This window comes from Culex quinquefasciatus, chromosome 3, assembly GCF_015732765.1.
Source record: "Culex quinquefasciatus strain JHB chromosome 3, VPISU_Cqui_1.0_pri_paternal, whole genome shotgun sequence".
In the NCBI taxonomy this organism is placed as follows: domain Eukaryota; kingdom Metazoa; phylum Arthropoda; class Insecta; order Diptera; family Culicidae; genus Culex; species Culex quinquefasciatus.
This window is the reverse complement of record NC_051863.1, coordinates 27,908,177-27,929,543: the sequence shown is the minus strand read 5'-3', so window position 1 is coordinate 27,929,543 and position 21,367 is coordinate 27,908,177. Positions and strand designations below refer to the sequence as shown.

Genomic DNA, 21,367 nt, shown 5'->3' with positions numbered 1-21,367 from the left:
TTGAGGTTGAAAAAACATTAAAAATCTTAAAATTGCTCGCATTTCCGTAAAACTTCTTCAATTCCAACTCTCTTAGATGCGTTCGAAAGGTCTTTTGAAGCACTTCAAAATGTGCCATAGACATCCAGAATTGGTTTGGTTTTTTCTCATAGCTTTTGCAAATAACTGTTAAAAATGGATTTTTTTAAAACCTTATTATCTTTTTCCAACAGCCTCCAACACCCATACTCCCATAGGTCAAAAGATAGGTAATTTCATGGACTATAAACCTACGGAAATAACCAGGCCTGCAAAATGTTTCCAACCCAGCGTACACATGAAGCAAACCAAAATGTCAGTTCACTGCTAGCATCTGACTGTAAGCCTACTGTGTCCGTTCAAACACTGCCGCCTGACTCGTGCCGGTCGGCTGCTGGAGAATGAGAGACGTGAAAAAATGAGCTACACTCACTCAATTCGTGTCGTATGATCGACTCGTAAAATCCTCTCTAAACACTATTTTGACTATTTTTAAACAATTGAATGGTTCTAGACTGTGCAAAACACTTAAAACAACCATAACTTATATTCAAAATTACATTTCCACGCATAAATACCAACTTTTTGTGTAAAAACTTGTTTCTTTATGTGTGTGCGTGCAACGTCGAATGAGCGTTGGTCGACTACTGCCTCGCATTGCAGCTGCTCAGTGAGCTAGGGCACTCACGACTGAGTCGGGTTTGTTTATGTCACGGTTTTGCAGTTCAGTGAATGGATCTGAAAAAATCGTGTATGCGTCGCCGATTTTCGTGTCAGGACCCCTGACATTTTCAGCTCTGGAAATAACTTTTTGGCCAATCGCAGTTTTTCTCATAGTTTTTCGATTTTTCTATAACAAACATTTTACAACGTTAGTTTTTGCCCTGTAGGCCGTCATAGCGGCACTTTTTGGTCTCAATTTTGTCATATTCGGAATCCTCGGAAAATTTCACGTAAGTTAGAAGTATTGGAGTTGTAAATTTGATTTAAAAAATAATTAAATAAATCATTTTTGGAAAGAACGTTTGATTTAGTTTTCAATGTGATCAATACGTCAAATGCTGTATCAAGTAGGCGAATTTCTGTTTTACCCCTAATCCGACAAAATGTTAAAAAATATTTAAATGCATTTTAAATGGCATTTTTCCAATCAAATTTACAACTCCAATACTTCTTACTTACGTGAAATTTTCCAAGGATTCCGAATATGACAAAATTGAGACCAAAAAGTGCCGCTATGACGGCCTACAGGGCAAAAACTAACGTTGTAAAATGTTTGTTATAGAAAAATCGAAAAACTATGAGAAAAACTGCGATTGGCCAAAAAGTTATTTCCGTAGGTTTATAGTCCATGAAATTACCTATCTTTTGACCTATGGGAGTATGGGTGTTGGAGGCTGTTGGAAAAAGATAATAAGGTTTTAAAAAAATCCATTTTTAACAGTTATTTGCAAAAGCTATGAGAAAAATCAAACCAATTCTGGATGTCTATGGCACATTTTGAAGTGCTTCAAAAGACCTTTCGAACGCATCTAAGAGAGTTGGAATTGAAGAAGTTTTACGGAAATGCGAGCAATTTTAAGATTTTTAATGTTTTTTCAACATCAAACTTCAAAGCCCGTTTTACCCCACTTCCCTTTGTCGTAGAGGGCTCATATTTGGCATGAGTTCATCTCATGTATAGACAAACAAACGCTGAAAGTTTCATCCAAATCGGAGCACCTCGATACGACATACATACATACATACATTGGTGAAAAACTCGCTCTTAAGGTAATTTTCGAGCAATTTGAGAAAAAGTTCGATTTTTAAGAAGTCTTTTTTGGCCAAAAACGTACCTCAACTTAAGCCAACTGCCAAAATGACAGGATTTGTTCAAAGAACATGATTTTTTTAGCAAGCATTCTGAGAATTCTTCTACCCAACCCTTTAAACAGATTTCAGTATAATTGCGAAAAAAAAATATGAGAAATTGCAAAATCCGTTAAAAACATTTTGACTCAATTCCAAAAAAAATCTGGTCGATTTGGACCGTTAAGTTCAAATAAATTAATAAAAATCACTCAAAAATCGAAAAAGTGGTAGGAAAATTGCAAAAAACAGCAACAAACATTAAACACTAGAAGTACAGTATGTTCAAAATAACCTCCTGTACCCAATGTCACCCCTGATGACGGTATCACAAAATGCTAAATAGTTATACACTTAAACCCCGATGGTTTGACACCAATTGTTGCCAAACGAAAGGGGTCACTTTTTAGTTTGACACCCCTTTTACACGGAGTTCACACACACTACCAAACGTTTGTTTTAATAGTGTGAGTGAGCACCGTGTAAAAAGTGACATTTCGTCATGTTTTAGTTTGACTTTGTCAAACCAACGGGGTACAAGCTAAAAAAGTGTCAAACGAAAAAGTCTACCGAATCTACCGAAATCTGTTTAACAATACGGCTCAAGTTTTAATAACAATTTATTTGTTGCCATCAAATTTTGAATCTTTGGAAAAATGTGTAAAGGCCGCAAGAGTTTTTAACTAAAAGGTGTGATCTCTACGATTTGAGGGTCATGTTACTTATTTCACCAGTCATTGTTATTGCTATACTGTTCGATCCTGATCTCTTCGCAAAAAAAATCACCTAAAATCACAATCAACTCGGTTCGTTTTGCCACCTTCGGTAATATTTCATTGCAATAAATTTTCTACAAAAATCTCACTCCTGAGAATAATTTGGTACAAAAACGGTGCTATTTTTGCCTAAAGCAATGTTGCCATATTAGGTGTGAGCAGAAATACCTCAATTTTAATGTTGAAATATTTGCCGGTTTACAAAAAAAAAGTTAAATTCTTCTATGAACTTTTTTATATAGAATTCAATTGTCAAAATCTCCTGTTGGTTAGCAATAGGATCAAAGTATCATTTGTAAACAAAGGCATTTTCGCTTAAATTGAGAAAAATATCACCACAACTACATACATTTTTTGCTGAAAAACGATGAAGATTTGTTTAAAAAAAAATCAGTTTCGATTTAAAACATTCAAATGCAAAACAGATATTTCAAAAAATCATTTTATAAGTAAATATGCACTTTTTAAATTGAAACGATACAAAAATGCTTTGGATTGTTCATCTGCAAGTGCTCCTAACTCAGAAACATTTAGAAACTGGTTGGTTGTAAAGAAAATGCAGATTACTTTTCGAGTTCATGGTGGCTCGAAGGACTCATAGAAAATTGATCTAAAAAAGGTGTATTTCTATATTTCTTTTTTATTTTCAAGTTCGCCACTTGCAGTATCGTTTAACCTCAGACACTCACCTTTAAACTCGTCCCCGTACGCGTAATCCAGAGTTGTGGTTGTTCCAGGTACCTCGCCTCCAGTGAAATTGTAACTTCTTCCTCCTCAACTCTCCACCCACACTCACTTTTTGTTCACACTCTTCTTCTCCTCGCTTCTTACGCTTCTTCCCTTTTTGCACAATCTATCGGGTTGTGGGGAGCGCGTATGTTTTCACCACCCCCACAGCCTCCTCCACCGTGCCAAACTCGCACGTGGTTGTTCTGTTTGGGCGCTGGTCTGCTCGATTTCGTCGATGTCTGGCGCGCGCGCGCAAGTTTCACCACCGCAGCACAAATTGAGTAAAAAGCACTTTTTCGCGAGCGCGAAATTCACCGAATAACGTTCACTGCTCCTTCTCCTCCCCCTTTGCACACCTACGTTATCTAGGAATGGATGATACCAGTCCGAAAAAAAAATCGAAAACGAAAACCGTTCAATAAGTATTGAAAGTGAAGCAAATAGAGCAACAAAAGAAAGTGTACGTAGAGAAATATATAATATGGAAACACGATATTGCACGGAAAGTTTTTAATTTCATGAGACGTTTTTTTTGCTTGCTGCGAAATCACTGTTGGTGTCACTTTCATGCTATGATTACTGGTTTGTTATTTAGATCTGTATTGCACAATTCCATAATACAACATAAATTATGTCAAAATTTTCTAAAAAGAGATAATAATAGCCAGGGATGGAATAATCGTAAAAAAATCATATTCGCTTCCGAACTTTCTTCACCCACGAATGAGAGAGGAGGCAAAACACACAAAAGAAAATCGCTCCCGAACTTCTCGAAGAAAATCAATCAGCTTAAGATTTTTTGAGAATCTCCTTGTTATCACCACTTAAATTAATTTATTTCGTTTTGTTTACACACATTGCCATCTACAAAAGTGACGTTTTACCTGCAAGTGTAGTAGAGAAATAGATGTTCCGCCGAATAATCAAGATGACGATTTTTTGAGTTTTTTTTTCACCGATCTTTCGCGCGCCGGAGAGGAGAGCCATGTCCCGTGCCGATTTTTTCTCTTGATGAGCATCAAAAGATTTTCTTCTGAAGATGATTTTCCCATCGCAAAATTTTGTAAATATTTACGTCTGAAACTAAACCCGAAAAAATTAATACCATGTAGCGTCAGAATCTTGATACTTTGCATAATATTTGCAAAAATCGAAAGTGTTTCCTTTTTTCATGCATTTTTTTCTGAAATTACCATACAAACTTCAACTCTTTTTCTACTATTTTTGCACACGTTGTTTGTGAATTATTCCATAACGGAAAAAGTTCAAATTCTGACAATGTAAGAAGGTCAGGACAACAGAATTGTAAATTTGATCTTAACATCCATCAATCTGTTATTAATATATAAAAAAAAACACACAAAAAAAATATTCCTCGGAAAAGATCGACTGCAACATGTTAGTATTGTTCTTCGACTTATTTGACAGTTTCAAATCAAACAATCAATTTATTTTTTCTCCGCTTTTGAATTAATTATTTAAAAATAACACGTGCAGCTTTATTCAAAATCACACTTAATAGAAAAAAGGAAAACATGTAAAACTTTTTTTTCAGGCTTTTTTATGACAAAAACCATCAACGTAGACTTAGACAAAATATGTTAAATTATGCCATCATTACAGAAATATTGAAAATAAATTTAAAAATATGCAAAAAAAAATTTTTTTTTTTCAAGATTCTAGATTTTTAGATTTTTAATTCAATTTTCAAATTTAAAATAAAAATGGATTCACTCACAAAAAGATGTAACTTTGAATTTTTAATGGGTTTTAAATACGCACACCTAAAAAACCAAAACAAAGAAAATAGTTTTTTTTTTCTTTCACTCTTTAAAAAAAAGCTCCATATATTTATTCCAAGATGTTACAGTTAATTCATTATCTGAAATCTGAGAAAGTGGTTTTGTAACAACAAACGTATTTGTTTTGAACGTTTCATAATTTTATTATTTAAGTAGTAAATGAATCTAAAACTATCTAACATGAATATTATTTTTTTTGACGTGAGATTTATTTTTTCCATTAAACACATGTTGTTTAAGTTTGATTGTTTGATTTCTTGACATTTGTTTCTTTATTTTGGCATGTCAACATAATTTGCAAAAAATAAAAAAAATATGAGCGATGTAAGACTTCAGTTTCATAGTAGAAGGTAGTTTTTAAAGTTCTGAAACATGATAATGAAAGGAAAGGTACACATTTTAAAGTTCTGATTGTTTCTAATCAAAACCAACTAAAAATCTAAATATTCAGTCAAAAAGTGGCTTAACAGTTGTATAATCTTGAGTAAAACACGGCTATGTTAATTTTCTTAAACAGCGATAAAAGGTCTTATTTCGCATAGTTCACTTAAATAGTAGTTTATGCAACAAGTTGCAAAAAGAGGATTTTTTCAGCACGAGTCGTACATTTATCCAACGAGGTTCACCGAGTTGGATAAATACGAAGAGTGCTGAAAAAAATCAAGTTTTGCAAAGAGTTCCATACAACTTTTTATGCAATTCCAAAAAAAAACACACTGAGTGAAATTTTATGTCAAATTTTCATTTTTCTGTCAATAAATCGTTTAAATCAAACAAAAATTTAAAAGTAATACTTTTCGAAACAAGTGCTGAAAAGTTCAACTTTTCAGCACCCATTTGAGTGCTGAAAAGTAGAACTTTTCAGCATTTATTTTGAAAAGTGTTGCTATTTGATTCTTTTATTTTTGGTACAGAAAAGTAGGCTATTTTGTCGTTCAAGAATGAAAGAAAAAGTAAGTAGTTTCACGACGGAATTGCAAAAAATATATTTTGAAGCTTTTGTAGTCGTAATTTTGACATCGGATAACGTCATACTCAAAGGTTCCATTTAGAAAACTTGGTCTGTAGGCCAGATAATAATACTTCAGGATTTAAACGTTTATTTGTATTCATTTGAACCATTCGAATTTAAAATTTTATTGTTTAGGTCTTGGTTTAGTTATTGATATGCATTTTTATATTTTTTTTAAATATGTGCTTCCCAAACGCCGACGTAGACTTCAAGTACCATGCATTCAATTTTAAAAATAACTGTTGACAAGAATTTGTCCGAAGCTGCCAGATCAAAATAAATTTAATAAACTCAACTCATTAGCATAAAACCTGAATGACCGCAATACGATCATTGAACATAAAATCCACCGGAGAGAGCGGTTGGTCCAGAATGCCAAGATCATGATCATACACACGCACACACAAACACACCAATAAATTATTCTCTCGCACGCAACTCCTTTTCCACTCACACACACCAACAGTGTTTCCCAAAAATCACAAACACGTTCGCGATCGCGCCGAGATTCTTCTTCCAGTCAGTAAAGTTGATTCAGTGTAGCTGTGTGTGTATTATTTGTGAAGCCCACAGACGCGCACACATACACAGACACACACACAAATATCCCAAATCCACGTCTCCACAGTTTCTTCTTCGCACTTCTTGCTGGCTGATGATGCTGGCTTTTCAAATCTTTGCAATAAAAGAAACTTGAAACATTTTTTTTTTTCGCGCAAAGTTACACTCTTTCAAACCGAAAACCACACAAATTCACATGTTTGCCACACTCACGACACGTGTCCCCACTGCAGTACCGTTAATTAGCGGCGCAAATACCCCCCAAAACGCGCCACCAAATCAGGGATAAGAGAGTAAAAAAAAAAACTATTTAAAAACTTGTTCCGCGACCCACTAAAAATTCCAGCGAGAAACAGATTCCATGTCCGACACGGTTGAAGTTGAGCTCAGGACTGAACTGGAATTTGTGCATTTGTGGCGGCGAAACGCGATCGTCGTCGTCGCAAAAGCCTCATTCCTGCGATTGTGTGCGTGTTGTACAAGTCATCAAGTCAACAAGCGAACGGGAGAGCAAGAGAGAGAGAGAGAGAGAGAGAGAGAGAGAGAGAACAGGGAGAGAGCGCGGCCCACGTTTTGTTTACGTTTTATTGTTGTTTTTGAATGGATACGGCGGCGGCAAGACGGCTAACGCTGCTAATGCCTCTCCTGATGGCACAGAGCTGCGGTGAGTTTCAGTGGCGGGAAACGTTCCGACGGCGGTGGCGCGCCTCTTCAGTGCCGGATTATTAAAATTTTGTGAAAATATTTGCGATCAAAATCAAATTGTTCGTTCGACAGCATTGCCTTTGCGTTCTCTATTGCGAGATTCCTACTCAGAACCAGGTGTCCGAAGGCTTGAAACACTGAGGCAATCGTAACCTCTAATTGCACCTAAGCCACCCCGGGATTCAAACTGACGACCTTTGAATTGGGTCCTAAAATTAAGCTAAAATTGTTGATATTACTGTTCGCAACAATGAAGCTATTTTTCTGAGTACAATAACCCTTTGTACGTCCGCAAAAAAATTAAATGGATTTTCAAATCAATTGGGTCCTAAAATGGAGCTTAGATTGCTGATATTAATTTTTACAGCGATAAAGCTTATTTTTCTGAGTACAATAAGTACGACCACAAAGAGTTTAAAATGGATTTTTAAAATAATTTGGAAAAATTAACCTCGCGGTCCTTCTTGACAGAAAAGTTCCTACTGGACAGCTCGTTCCAATGGGACCATAGTTGTTCCATCGAACAAATGTTGTCTTGTCAATATTTTTTTTGCATTAAAATAAAAAAAGGTGATCAAAAATGGGTTTTAACCGTTTTACACACAAATTTACATGGGGCTTTAGTACCCAATTTAAAAAAAAATAACTTCACGGCCCTTCTTGACAGAAAACATCCTATTTGACAGCCGTACCACAGGACTAAGTGATCCATCGAAAAGTGTTGTCATGTCAAAAAAAAAATTGCATTTAAATGAAAAAAAGTGATCAGAAAAATCGGCTCCGTGGCTTAATGGGTACGACTTCTGTCTCACATGCAGAGGGTTCAGGGATCAAATGTCGGTCGATGCCTTTGAAATTTGGAATCAGGAATTTGAACTTTGAATATGGAAAAAAACAAAAATGAATCAGATGGATTTCGAACTCACACCTTTGGATTGATGGTCTGGGACTCTAACCGGTCGGCCATCTGAAGGTTATGAAAACATGGTGCATTCTTCTTATATCAATATATATGTTTGCTTCTGCTATTAATATGTTTTCGATATTAATATGTTTTTGCTGTACAGTCCAGAGTTGATTATCCGAAGGCCTCGGAAAAATTTAACTTCGGAGGTAGCGTTCTTTTGTTTCGTAACACAAAAAAGTGGATTTTTGGACACTTGATTGGATTTTTGAAACTTATCAAAATAAATGCGAATTAGAATACTAAAAAATAAAACAAGAAAAACATAAAACAAGAGAAGTAAAGTTTTTCGTAGAACAAAAGTTGCTCAAATTGACCTCCTGAACACGGGAAAATAAAAAATTTCGAAAAACAAATTGGGCAGTAGAGGGTTAAATTTGCGATGGCGGTCAAAATGGCGGGGTTGAAACACTGAAATAATGCATTTGGTATGATAAAAGGCAGCCAACAACTCAAATTTGACTAAAATGGAACCACAGAACTCAAATTTATTGTTTACTATAAAAAAATAAAAAAAAAACGAAAAAAATTGTTCATTATTTGATTATCCGAAGTCCCATACAAACCGTCCGATAAACAAACTTCAGATAATCGAGTCTGGACTGTAATGCATTTCATATGTATTCCAAATATGATGATTTTTTTAAAAAATATTTTGAATTTCAGTGAAATTTTAAAGTAAAGTATCGCAAACAAAATTATCATCAAATTATACATTATTTAAAAACTAATGATTATAAATAATCTCGAGTAGGTAAACAGCATCTTATTCCAGCGTGCATCTAATGTTGCCATATCAGCACTTTGACATTCAATTCTGGAGTTTTTTTTGAAAAGATCCTATAAACCAAATTTTCAATTTTTGCTTTTTGGGTGTTTTTAGAACCGCCTTGAGTCAGGGGTATTCAAAAATACCCAAAAAGCAAAAAAATGAAAATTTGGTTCATAGGACCTTTTCAAAAAAAACTCCAGAATTACAGATCATTAAAAGCGTTTTCAACTGAAATCGAGTGATAAATAGCTCAATAAGAAAAGAGCAAGCAAGTTTCTATCAAAAGTTTTGCAAAACAAATGCTTAAATAGTGAATATTAGCAAATTGGATGGAGTTAGGAGCGAGTGCTCAACTTGCCAAACATACGAGAATATCCCCTATAATGATTTTTACAAAACTATTTTCTTTAGAATTTTTCGCCTCGACTTCGATCAAAGCCAAGGGACTAAGACCAATAAATTACTATTTCAAGTTTTTGTCTACTCATCCCATTAAAATTTCTCCAGAAAATCAGGAGGTAAAAAAATAGGAGAGAGTGGGGAGGCTTGATCCCCTTTTTTGTATCGCTCATAACTCTGTCAATTTCTCACAAAACTATGATCTTTTTGCATGAATTGAAAGCTTAAACATTAAACTTTGTTTGGCTGATAAGGGGATTTCATCAGATAAACTCTTCAAATCATGCCAAGCGTTTTAAAAAAATATTTTAAACCGGCATTTTCAAAATGTTGGGGGTAATTTGATCCCCCTTTCAACATTTTGAAGAAATTTTAAGAAAAATGTTTTTTATTCATCCATACTTTTAATTTTCTATAAGTTACAGCAATTTCACATTAAACCTGTACGTTTGTGTTCAAAATATAACAAGTTTAGCATGCAAAAAATTTAAAAACTTAAAATTTTCTTTTTTAGACCAAAATTGAGCATGTTTACAAAAGCTGGTAATTTTTGTTTACAAAACTTTTGAAAAATGGTTCAAACTGCAGTAAGTTATGCACAACTATACTAAAGGAAACTATGTACGAAAACCCAGCCAATAATTATTTAATTATTATTTAATCTTGAGGCTGATTCCAGTGACTGTAAAAATGCAGGGATCAAGTCTCCCTAAACGCACTTATTTAAACAATTGATTGTAAAAATAGTATGACGATAAATTTAACGTCAAATGCGTAAGGGTTTTGGAGTTGATATGTTTATCAAACAATTCATGTATAAACAATATTTTTTTGAATAATTTTTGAGTGTTTTCTATACTTATCAAAACAAAGAAAAAAGATCTCTTGGAAGTTTTTTGGAGCACTTTTTAGAAAAATGTGTGTAACTCAATCTAAACATTTTTTTCTCTTTGTTTTCTACAATGAGTTTGACTCAATTTTGCACAACTTTCTAGAAAAAAGCTAATTGTTTTACCCACATGCTGACGAGATACAGGCTTGGGATCAAGTGTCCCCGGGTATCAAGTATCCCCACTCTCCCCTACTAAAATTAGTTTTTTTTTAATTTCTTGTGAAATCCATTGTAATTAATATTCAGAAAACATTGCATTACGCATACTCCAGCCTCACAGAATTTTCGGACTTCGACTCCAGCTTTCCAAAAAGACCTAAATCCACTGACACCGGCTCCGACTTCTACTCCCCGCCCTATATAATAGTTTTACATAATTCAGTCCTCTCCTCGTGTTTGATTGAAACAATGAAGCATATGTGTGATCTTAAATGATAATTTGGAATTCCCTCCAATCCACAAATATGGTGATCCGACATTAATCTACCAACCAGTAGTAATTAAACACCCGATATCCGCATTGTTTGTCGTACACGCGCGCAACGCCACAGCATTAATTGATAACACCACGCACCTTCAAGTTCACGGTTTCCCATGGTCAAGTCTATAACACTTTTTGGTGCACCGGCTCTTCAATTCATTGAGCAGTCTTCAAAGTTTGGACATTGGTACAAACAACCTAGAAGGTGCTAACGTGCCAGCGATCACGAGTTTAGCATTTGTTTGTTACAATTTCAAACGCAGACACTCGTTAGCTCATCGCGGCACATTCCCCTTCGGATGTTCGTAGGAGATGCCAATGGATTTTGCACCGGATTCCGGCGTCACGAGTATGGTATGTGCGCACCTTTCTGGAGTCACTGTTTGCATGCGCAATGAGCTGCTACTGCCCGGGCTGATTTAGATTCTTCTAGGTCTTCGTTGGGACTACTTGGCGACATGGTTGTGTGTTTTTATTGATGACAATTTAATGAAGCTCCCGGTTTCGGGATTCGCTCGCCGGGGTGGCGGTAGCGTCCGCAGGAACTTCTGCACGCCAAAACCGGTGAGTGCCCCTGGTGGCACTATGGCGATCGAGTATAAAAGTAATTTGAACTATCGGAATCAGTATCATTGCATCAGCAGTCGTGAGTTCAATCGGATCACCTCGTGTCAAAGCAGTTTGAGTTAGCAAAAAAAAAATGGCCGCCAAGTTTGTTGTGAGTGCTTGTGAATCGAACATCTGTGATCTGTGGTGTTTACTAACTTAGTGTGTTTTTTTTTAACAATTTGTGTTTAGCTCCTGTTGGTCGTGGCGATGTTCGCCCTCGTTGCATCTGCACCAGCCCCAAAGCCTGACCCACAATTTCTGGCCGCTGCACCGCTGGCTTACTCCGTAGGCGGCTACCCGTACGCCTACTCGAGTTATGTGTCACCCTATGCCAGCGTTGTGTCACCCTATGCAGCTCTTTCGTATCCCGGACTGGGTTAGTTTGATGAGTGAGTTTAAAAAACATTGAACATTATTTTTTTGTTATTTTACAGCCTACAGCTACACCTACCCGTATGCTATAGTTTAAGTGCTGGGGATTAGAACAACCGACATGTGATTTTTTATAACCTACCTTAAAATGTAATAAAGTCGTACAAATTGTAAAAAAATATAGGCAATGATCTTTTCTCAAGCATCCGAAATTTCTAAATAAGCCATACTGTCTACTCAAAAGTAACCTATTTTTATTGTAAACGTTTGCAAAAACTAGGTGGAATAAAATAAAAACTTTGAATGGACCAATGATTTTTTCATTAGGTAGATCGAAAATATGCACCTAGGAGCAATAGACCCAAAATAGGACTTTAATGTTTCGGGCGAAAAATGTGATTAAGAACGAGAATTATTTATAAAAAACCAACTTATTCATGTAATGTAAGTAAGGTTGCCTATAGCAGCCTTTGAGCACAGAGAACAGATGTATATCATTGAACAAACAGCATTGAAAAACGTGTGTAAAAATTCAAACCAAAATACGTTGAAAAGAGCTAGGGTGTACACCATCCGTCTAGATAGCGCCACTTCCAAAATCATGATGGTATACAGTAGCAGAACGTTGGACCATCTAATCACTGCATAAAACATTCCGTACGAACGACATCAGACCAATGTCTGACTGTCCTTCATCAGAGGGTTGCAATTTTACGCGCCATAGAAGGTTTTCAAAACGAAATCGGTCATGACATGTGTAAAGGGACTATTTTAAGTTGTCGCTTGAAAAATAATTTTTGAATGAATTTTCTGTTATGTTTTCGCTAATGTTTGCCTTTAAAGCTTTTTTTAGTCAACTGGAATTATACAGAATTGAATTTTATATTTAAACGAGTTTAACATTTAAATTCTTTCAAAATGATTGAGCCTTTTTCATTGTTAAGTCAAGTATTCTCAGCCGTGACGGTAGCGCCGCCAAGCGTATCCTGCACACTCTAATTTCTTTGATGCAAGATTGTATGCAACGTATTTTTTTAGTGCAACAGTGTTTACAGGTTTACACACAAGTTCGAACCTAGATGTACACTGTAACTGAAAATCGCACTTTGCTGAGTTCGTTTTCGCACTTTTTCATACGATTTTTTCAGTGTAATCGCAGTTGAACTGAAAAAATCGTATGAAAAAGTGCGAAAACGAACTCAGCAAAGTGCGATTTTCAGTTACAGTGTACATCTGAGGGCTTTTGTTAATTTGATTTGGTTAACCGCGGTGGATTTTCTTGAAATAATTCGAACTGTCAAAAATCCACCAAAGCATCTACCACATTGATCGCACAAAAATCTGTGGTAGAAAAGTATCCACCGGTAGATGCTTTGGTGGATTTTTGACAGTTAGAATTATTTCAAGAAAATCCACCGCGGTTAACCAAATCAAATTAACAAAAGCCCTCTGTTCTGTGTGCTTTGAGATAACATCAAATTAAGAGTGCGCTCGGCTTAGTAGGCCCAACATAGGGACAAAGACCCTGTCTCAGGATTGAAATTGAATTTTGGGGATCTGTGGAGGTCAAAGTAGAGATCCTAAATAGGGAGACTGGACGAAGTGAATTTGACGTACCCAAACAGACGCGAGTTTGACGTATCCAAACGAGCATTTGCCTTTACGCCCAGCAAAACTTATCAATGTTGCCAAGCTCAAAACATACGTTGCCAGATCGATTTAGCAAGCTTAGACCAGTCTCCCTATTTAGGGTATCTAGGTCAAAGCTGTTGCAAAATGGCGTCCCTAACTAAATTTGAACCAAAATAAACGTGCGACAAAATTGCACGGTCGTGACAAAATAAGAAAAACAAGCAAATCATTGAAAAAATGACTTAAAACATTAAAAAATAAATAAACGGCAAAAAGTTATGATAAGAGATGGTGGAATAGGCCAAATCCTCAAAAAAATCAAACCATCCACATTAACGACCCCGGGTCTTTTGTGGTCTCTATTGCAAGTTTCTGCTCGAACCTAGGAGTCCGAAGGCTTGAATGGGGAGAGCACCCAAACCTCTTTTACTCCAAGGAACCTTCCATCCCAGTGTTTGAACTGACGACCTTTGGATTGTGAGTCCAATAGCCGCCAGCGATTCCACCGGAGTAGGCTTGGTTTGGTGTGTTGTTTGTACTTATGGCATGGAGACGACTCCTACACCTGGAATGACTTAACGGCCTAACAACCAAGGCCGGGACCGACATTTTACTTCCTCATCCGATGGAAGGTTGCAGCAGATGGGAATCGAACCCAAATCCTATCAAAAACAAATAAAAACTTCACTTGATATATGCAAATCAAAAAACTTGAAAGAAGAAAAAAAACAAGATAAGTTATTTTTTGTAGAATTACAGTTGCTCAAAACGATCTCCCAAAAACGATAAAAAAAACTTCGAAAATAAAATTGGGCGTTTGAGGGTTATTTTAAGAAATTCAACGACTTTTTATTGAGTTCAATCTGAGAAATTCTTCAGTACAGTTTTCATCGTATTTACAGCTGAGCTGAACAAAATATTTAGGTAAAATAAAAGGTCATGTTAATAAAACCAACGGAAAATCGATCAAATCAAATCGATCCCATCTTGCTCTGGTATTCGGCCAGGTACCGCATGAACAGCTCGTTCTCGCTGTTCTTCGCCTCCAACCGCTTCACGTAGTGCTCCAGCTGGATGCACCGTTCGGCGTGGGAGCGAGCCTGCTGGATGCGGATTTCCAACTCTGCGGTGTCGTGGGCAGTGTCAATCGATAAATCCTCATATTCGCCAACTTCAGCGTATGAGCATAACTGCTTAAAATGCATCGTAACGGCATCATAAACACAAAAATCATCCAAAATTTCCACCACGTAATCCCCTGGGAGTCCTTCTTCCAGTTGCAAGAAAACCCGGTAGCAATCCATTAGCGTTAGCGATTTAACACATTGAACCTTCCACGAGAATCCATCCTTTGACAGAGGCAACGATTCGTACCTGCCATGCTTCGAAAGTGTTTCGTTGAACCGTTCCAGGCGGAATTTGAGCACTGCTGGTTCTGGAAGAAGGTTCCTTTGATGAATTACATCAATCAGAGTTTCTTCCAGTTTTTCCTCAGAAAGAAATTTCTCTGAGGTTTGGAGCATTTCCATCATCTTGACCAGCGTGGAGGCACTGTGGGAGAAAAATAATGTTAGTTACGGTTATAATAAGGTTACTCTACTTTGAAACTTACTCCTTTTCGTCCGTTAGCAATTTCTCCGCTTGGCCATACAACTCGTCAGTGCGAGCACGGTCTTTCTCCAATCGTTCCAGATGATCTTTCTGTTCGTTCAGTTTTTCGGTAAGCAGGTTCTGGTTGATCTCAACAATCTTGATCGATTTGATCAAGTTCTCTTTGCGCTCATCCGTCGACTTCAGAGCCGCGCCTAACTTGTCCTTGTATTGACCGTAGGCGACCTCTGAGAAAAGACATAAAGTTGGCATCAAACCACTACAATTCATGAGACCCTCCCCCAGGCTTACCCAGCAAGACGGCCTGATCCTTGTGCTCCAGGTGCTGATCGGAGAACAGACAAACCGCGCAAACGCACTGCTCGCAAAAAAAGCAAAAAAACGACAACTCCTTGCGGTGTTCCGAGCACCGGTTCCGGCCCTCGCTGGCCACCAGCCGGTTCACGACCTGTTGCATCTGGTCGAAGGTGCGCGCCTTGACCAGTCCGGCCGCGGACAGCGCCCGCCGGCAGCACGGACAGTTGGCCTCCTTGGCGAGCCACTCGTCGATGCACTTCCGGCAAAAAGGCTGCGAACACTGGGCGCAAATGTGCGCATCCTGCAGGCCCTGGTGGCAAATGCAGCACTCGAAGAGGCGGGTCACTTCCACCGCGTCGTCCGGGACTTGTTCCGATGCCATCTTGTAAGCACTTGAGCACTACCGAGCGGTTCTCGCGATTCTGATCTCAATGCGTTCTTTTTCCCGACGGGTCGATGCAGGATTTGCGGACTCAGCGAAAAATTGCGCCAAAACGAACGATCAAGTTTATGAATGATAAGATGAATGATGACGATGATTGTCCTGAGAGAGAAAGCGTTAGCAAGAGAAAGAGAAGCTTTAGCGTTTGCTGTGCATTCACAGACAAACATACCATGCGTCTGATTCTGAATGCAAAATAATTATTTGCTTAAATCTGAGACTATAGTATACTTTTTACAACTTTTTCCAACGTCGTTTTCATGAATGTGATCAAAAGTTTATCCCGCTCAGTCGTAAATATTTCTGCTAAACTGCTGTTAAACTTTCTGTGAAGTTGCTGTGAAGATTACCACGGCACTTTGAAAAGTTTAACTCCATGTTGCACGCACACACTCTCACTTTTAATTTCTCGTATAGAGCTGGGACGGGACGGCTGGATAGAGTCTTCTTTTTGAGTGTTTACGTTTGTATTCTTCTTCTGTTTTTTGCAAGAAAATTTGTGTTCGAAAACAAATATCAAGCAATCTGTGATTCAGATAGCTTGACAATTCAAATTTTCTTGATGATGTTTTTCAACTCAGTGCTCAAGTATTGTAATTTGAGTTGAGAAAAATTAAAAAAAATTAAATCAATTTCACAAATAATTGTAAATTGCATTAATAGATTGTTTAAAATATTTTCAATTGAAAGGCATTTATTTCTATCATACACCAAATGTTGACTTATCAGCATTTTCATTTTAAAAAACAATACATTTCATGAACTGACTATTCTTTTGCCCATTTAAAACTATTGTTATTTTTTTCGCGTTACATAGAAATGTCATCTAGATTGAACAAATATTAAACCTGTGATTCCCATGAAATTAAAATGTGGCGTGAAGAAACAACATCGTACTGGATTTAAAAAGCAAACAAAAATAATGGCCACAGTTTAGCCTATTTGATTTTTTTTCGCACTTTTTTATTTCAACTCATTGCCACAAATTGAAAAACAAACTTTTTTGCACTTTGAAGTGAATGAATTGGTACAAATTTGAATTCTTGCCAGCCATACAAATTCCTTTTCAAACGCAACAACCGGTTCGAACACGGAACCGGTTGTTGCGTTTGAAACGGAATTTGTATACGATTCTAATTAGATTCCGTTTTAGAATTCGGATTGATTTGACTGGGTTCTTGCGTCTTACGGTGAAGTTCAGAGTATATATCTGGATCTGGGACGGGACGGCTGGATGAGTCTTCTTTTTGAGTGTTTACGTTTGTATTCTTCTTCTGTTTTTTGCAAGAAAATTTGTGTTCGAAAACAAATATCAAGCAATCTGTGATTCAGATAGCTTGACAATTCAAATTTTCTTGATGATGTTTTTCAACTCAGTGCTCAAGCATGCGGATGACTTTTCTTTGGTTGAAATGTTGTTTAGTTTTTCCTCGCAGATTTTTTGAATTTGGCTGTTAAAATTTGCGGTTGGACGTGGGTGGAGAATCCTGAGTTTATGTTCCATCGTTGTACGGTGGATCCGTTCATAAGGAGCTGCCGGATACAAATCACTTGAAATGTTTGGCAAATCAAAGATGAGTCAAAAAATGTTCACTTCTTCATTTTTTATGTGTTTTTTATAAGTAAGTTTTTTAATTTTCATTTGGATGTGAAAAATGCAATACGGTTTAAATGCGTTTTCTTACTTCAATCTAAAAAAATCCTAAAAAGCCTACAAGCGAGCCTGCAAGTCATTAAATGGGAGGGGAGATTTTTTCCTAGATCTGCTCCTGTCGTTGTCCCGTTACGCAAAGAAAGTAAATAAATCTTTCCCAGTTCCTCAAAGAGGAGCACGTCGAATTCAACGGCAATTTTTACTCAACTTTGAAGAAAGTTAACATTCCATAGGTTGCACGCTCTAAGGTGTCAGAATCGAAAGAAATGGCTGGCAAGAATTCAAATTTGTACCAATTCATTCACTTCAAAGTGCAAAAAAGTTTGTTTTTCAATTTGTGGCAATGAGTTGAAATAAAAAAGTGCGAAAAAAAATCAAATAGGCTAAACTGTGGCCATTATTTTTGTTTGCTTTTTAAATCCAGTACGATGTTGTTTCTTCACGCCACATTTTAATTTCATGGGAATCACAGGTTTAATATTTGTTCAATCTAGATGACATTTCTATGTAACGCGAAAAAAATAACAATAGTTTTAAATGGGCAAAAGAATAGTCAGTTCATGAAATGTATTGTTTTTTAAAATGAAAATGCTGATAAGTCAACATTTGGTGTATGATAGAAATAAATGCCTTTCAATTGAAAATATTTTAAACAATCTATTAATGCAATTTACAATTATTTGTGAAATTGATTTATTTTTTTTTAATTTTTCTCAACTCAAATTACAATACTTCTCATTTTCTCCTAATAAGAAAGGACTGGTTTAGGTTGACAGAAGCGGCCATGTTGAAAGTGGTTTAGTTTGACAATAGGTTTTTTTCTCTCTGTTTATCCCATCCCAGGTATAGAGTTATCTACGTGCGCATGTATTGCGTATTGTAAGGTATGCACGTGGGTCTCGTGGCGCAGGGGTAGCGGCTTCGGCTGCCGATCCCGATGATGCTATGAGACGCGGGTTCGATTCCCGCCTTATCCACTGAGCTTCTATCGGATGGTGAAGTAAAACGTCGGTCCCGGTTTCTCCTGTCTCGTCAGAGGCGCTGGAGCAGAAATCCCACGTTAGAGGAAGGCCATGCCCCGGGGGGCGTAGTGCCAATAGTTTCGTTTTCGTTTTTTAAGGTATGCACTTCGGAAGAAACCGGTCAAGAAAAAATTCAAATGGGCAGCAGCGGTAGCCAAAGCAAGCCAGAGAGGGTGAAGAAAAGCCCCAAGAAAACGTTCCCTCTCTTTTGTCCTGCCGTTCGTAAAGCTGTTTCTTGACCTCTTTCCTTCCGATCTGCAGACTAGCCTTATACGTACACGAAAAAGATTGAGGTTAAATTTTGTACCGGCTAGCAAAACTAATGGTGCGCTAGTGTGTGTTGGGTCGGGCTTAGATAACTCTATTGAGAAATTAAAAGTGAGAGTGTGTGCGTGCAACATGGAGTTAAACTTTTCAAAGTGCCGTGGTAATCTTCACAGAAAGTTTAACTCCATGTTGCACACACTCTCACTTTTAATTTCTCGATATGATGGGATGTCCTTTTGAACTACAGTGGACTCTCTTGCTGTCGATCTTCTCGATATCAATATTGCTCCAGCTGTCAATAAATTTTTCAGTCCCTTCAAATAGATTGCTTTGATTTTTTGTTCTATAATTTGATAACTCCCGCTCTCGACGGTCCCTTCAATATCGACAACGAGAGAGTCCACTGTAATTGTTTTCAAATATTAAAAGTATTTTTTTATCAAGGCTCAGATCACCTGCTACGCAAAAAAAAACAGAAGTCGAATTGAATCCCCGTAGAATATGAGTGGACCCTTTTATTATTTTTTTTTTATTTTTATTGTGAGTTCAAATCGTTCAAATTGGCAACACTTTCAATCTTTTCAAATCGCGCGCGAATATCAAACGTAAATAAACCGCGATCGCAAATCCGGAATGACTTCGCAGGAATCTTCCTCCGCCGCAATGGACAGCTCGGGCCTGGACAGCAGCAAACTGGCCTCCACCATCAACCACCTGTTCGAGTGTTGCATCTGCCAGCAGAACCTCCAGGACGCGCACATCTGTCCCCGGTGCTCGCAACCGTTTTGCCGGAAGTGCATCGCCGGTTGGCTCGGCAACCAACCGACGTGTCCCCAGTGCCGGGAGCTGCTCACGGTGGAATCGCTCGTTAAGGCACGCACCTTCGACCAGGTGCAGGAGGTGGTGAGCGATTTCGTGGCGAGTGAGAAACGGAATCGGTGTCTGGGTCACGGCAAGGACTTGTCGCTGTTTTGTCTGGTTTGCGAGAAGTGCCTCTGTCCGGGATGTATGTTTGCCGAGGAGCATGTGGCCCACAAGGACCAGGTGCTGCTGTTGGGTAGGTTGGAATAAGCCTGAAACTTGTGTGAGGATCAACAGTCTGGTGTATTTTCAGAAGGTGCTTTTGAGGAATTCCGATGCCGATTCCGGGAGTACCTCGAGTTGCTTCAGCAGCGAGAGGAGACCCTGGAAATGTCACTGGTCACCGTCAAAAGGAACGAGCGTTCGCTCGAAGAGGCACAGGACCGAATGAGTTCGATTGCACGCAAGATGATCGATTCCATCACCGGTCATTACAACGAGGAGATTGCACGTCAAGCGCGAAATAAAGAACAACTGCAATTTCAAGAGGGGAAAGTAGCCGTATTGAGAAGTTTGGCCAACAGCCTAAACACAAATGTAACAAGTGTCGCCGCCATGAACGAAGTGACCGAGTTCCAGAAGTTGGCCGGGGAGCTGCTCAAAGAGAAACCTCCAGCGGTTAGAGTGGTTGATGTTCACTTCAAGAAGTGAGAAAGTTCTTCGTAATTTATTCCTCCTCACTTACTAATATATCCGCTTTCAGCCCCCTAATTCCCTCTCCCATCGGCCTCGAGCTGTACCTGAAAAACGCCCGGCGCCACCATCAATTCTACGAGTCGTCCCAGCAAACGGAGAGTGGCTTCCGGTGGAAGGTCAAAGTGTCCGCCCATCAGGAGACCACGGCGTGGAGTTGCAGCCTGCTGTTGGAAAAGGGTCGTCCGGACACGTTTTGGGTTGCACTCGGAGGTTCACCTGCGAATCCGTACCGCTTCGAGCTGGGCCAGTGGGTGGACTTTGGCGACGACATTCCGTGTGTATACGACGCGGAAGCGGACACGCTCGAGGTTCAGCTGGAGATTCAACAGGCGAGGACGTACGCCGCCCAGTGCAGCCAGCAGCAGGACTACATCGCGGAACTGGAAGCGAGGATTGGACGGTACGAGGCGGTCATCGGCGATATTCAGCGGAAGGCGGCCTGCTCGCTGGACGGAGCGGACGCAGCGATGGAGCAGTGAGAGGTGGGTGGAGAAGATTTTTGTGACATTTTTATTCTTGTTTTTTTTTTTTTGGTTTTTTTTGGGTAGTTAAGTGTAAACTATCAACACTTCATTTCTCTTTTTAAAATAAAGTCGTATTCAGGTTCAGTACGTATTTATTTGTTGGTGAGTCTTGTGCCTGTTCGTGGACTTGTTCTTGAATATTCTTGATGTGCTATGATGTATTTTTGTTATCAAATTTTTGCAATATTTTTCACTGTTTTTTGCACCATTGTTCTTTTTACAAATTTAATCTCCGGCTCCGCGATTCCGGCTTCTGTCTCATAAGCTGAGTACGGAGATCAGTAGGGATGCGGTCAAGAAAAGTTTCGTGACCCTCCTCAAGAAATGTTGACAGTTTGGTTAAGCGAAGTATTCTTGACGGAAAAAATTAAGATATAAACATTTTAAATTTTGGAAATTTCAAAATTATAAAATGAGG

At 38.2% G+C, this 21,367-nt stretch overlaps 3 protein-coding genes across 7 annotated transcripts in view; 1 reads left to right on the top strand and 2 right to left on the bottom strand.

The window, feature by feature from the left end:
- Nucleotides 1–7,164, bottom strand: part of LOC6042217 (spectrin beta chain, non-erythrocytic 1) — a 174,208-nt gene extending 167,044 nt beyond the window's left edge. Inside the window, exons 1-2 of one of the 5 annotated variants that reach the window (XM_038261710.1) lie at nucleotides 7,080–7,164; nucleotides 3,335–3,739 (exon numbers count right to left, since the gene is read on the bottom strand). The gene's annotated coding sequence lies outside the window, so the exon portion shown is untranslated. Of the gene's footprint in view, nucleotides 1–3,334; nucleotides 3,740–6,962 lie in introns of all 5 variants that reach the window. The other 4 variants (XM_038261708.1, XM_038261707.1, XM_038261711.1 and 1 more) reach the window with 4 other exon arrangements.
- Nucleotides 7,165–14,423: 7,259 nt separating this feature from the next.
- LOC6042219 (E3 ubiquitin-protein ligase TRIM37) lies at nucleotides 14,424–15,995 on the bottom strand. The gene is made up of 3 exons (XM_001851308.2): nucleotides 15,478–15,995; nucleotides 15,188–15,413; nucleotides 14,424–15,126 (listed from the first exon to the last, which is right to left on the bottom strand). The coding sequence occupies exons 1-3, from the start codon at nucleotides 15,863–15,865 to the stop codon at nucleotides 14,547–14,549; spliced, it is 1,194 nt and encodes a 397-aa protein (XP_001851360.2). The 5' UTR covers nucleotides 15,866–15,995; the 3' UTR covers nucleotides 14,424–14,546.
- Nucleotides 15,996–19,447: 3,452 nt separating this feature from the next.
- Nucleotides 19,448–20,956, top strand: LOC6042221 (E3 ubiquitin-protein ligase TRIM37). Its single transcript, XM_001851309.2, has 3 exons — nucleotides 19,448–19,925; nucleotides 19,983–20,376; nucleotides 20,433–20,956. The coding sequence occupies exons 1-3, from the start codon at nucleotides 19,502–19,504 to the stop codon at nucleotides 20,902–20,904; spliced, it is 1,290 nt and encodes a 429-aa protein (XP_001851361.2). The 5' UTR covers nucleotides 19,448–19,501; the 3' UTR covers nucleotides 20,905–20,956.
- The last annotated feature ends 411 nt before the right edge of the window (nucleotides 20,957–21,367 follow it).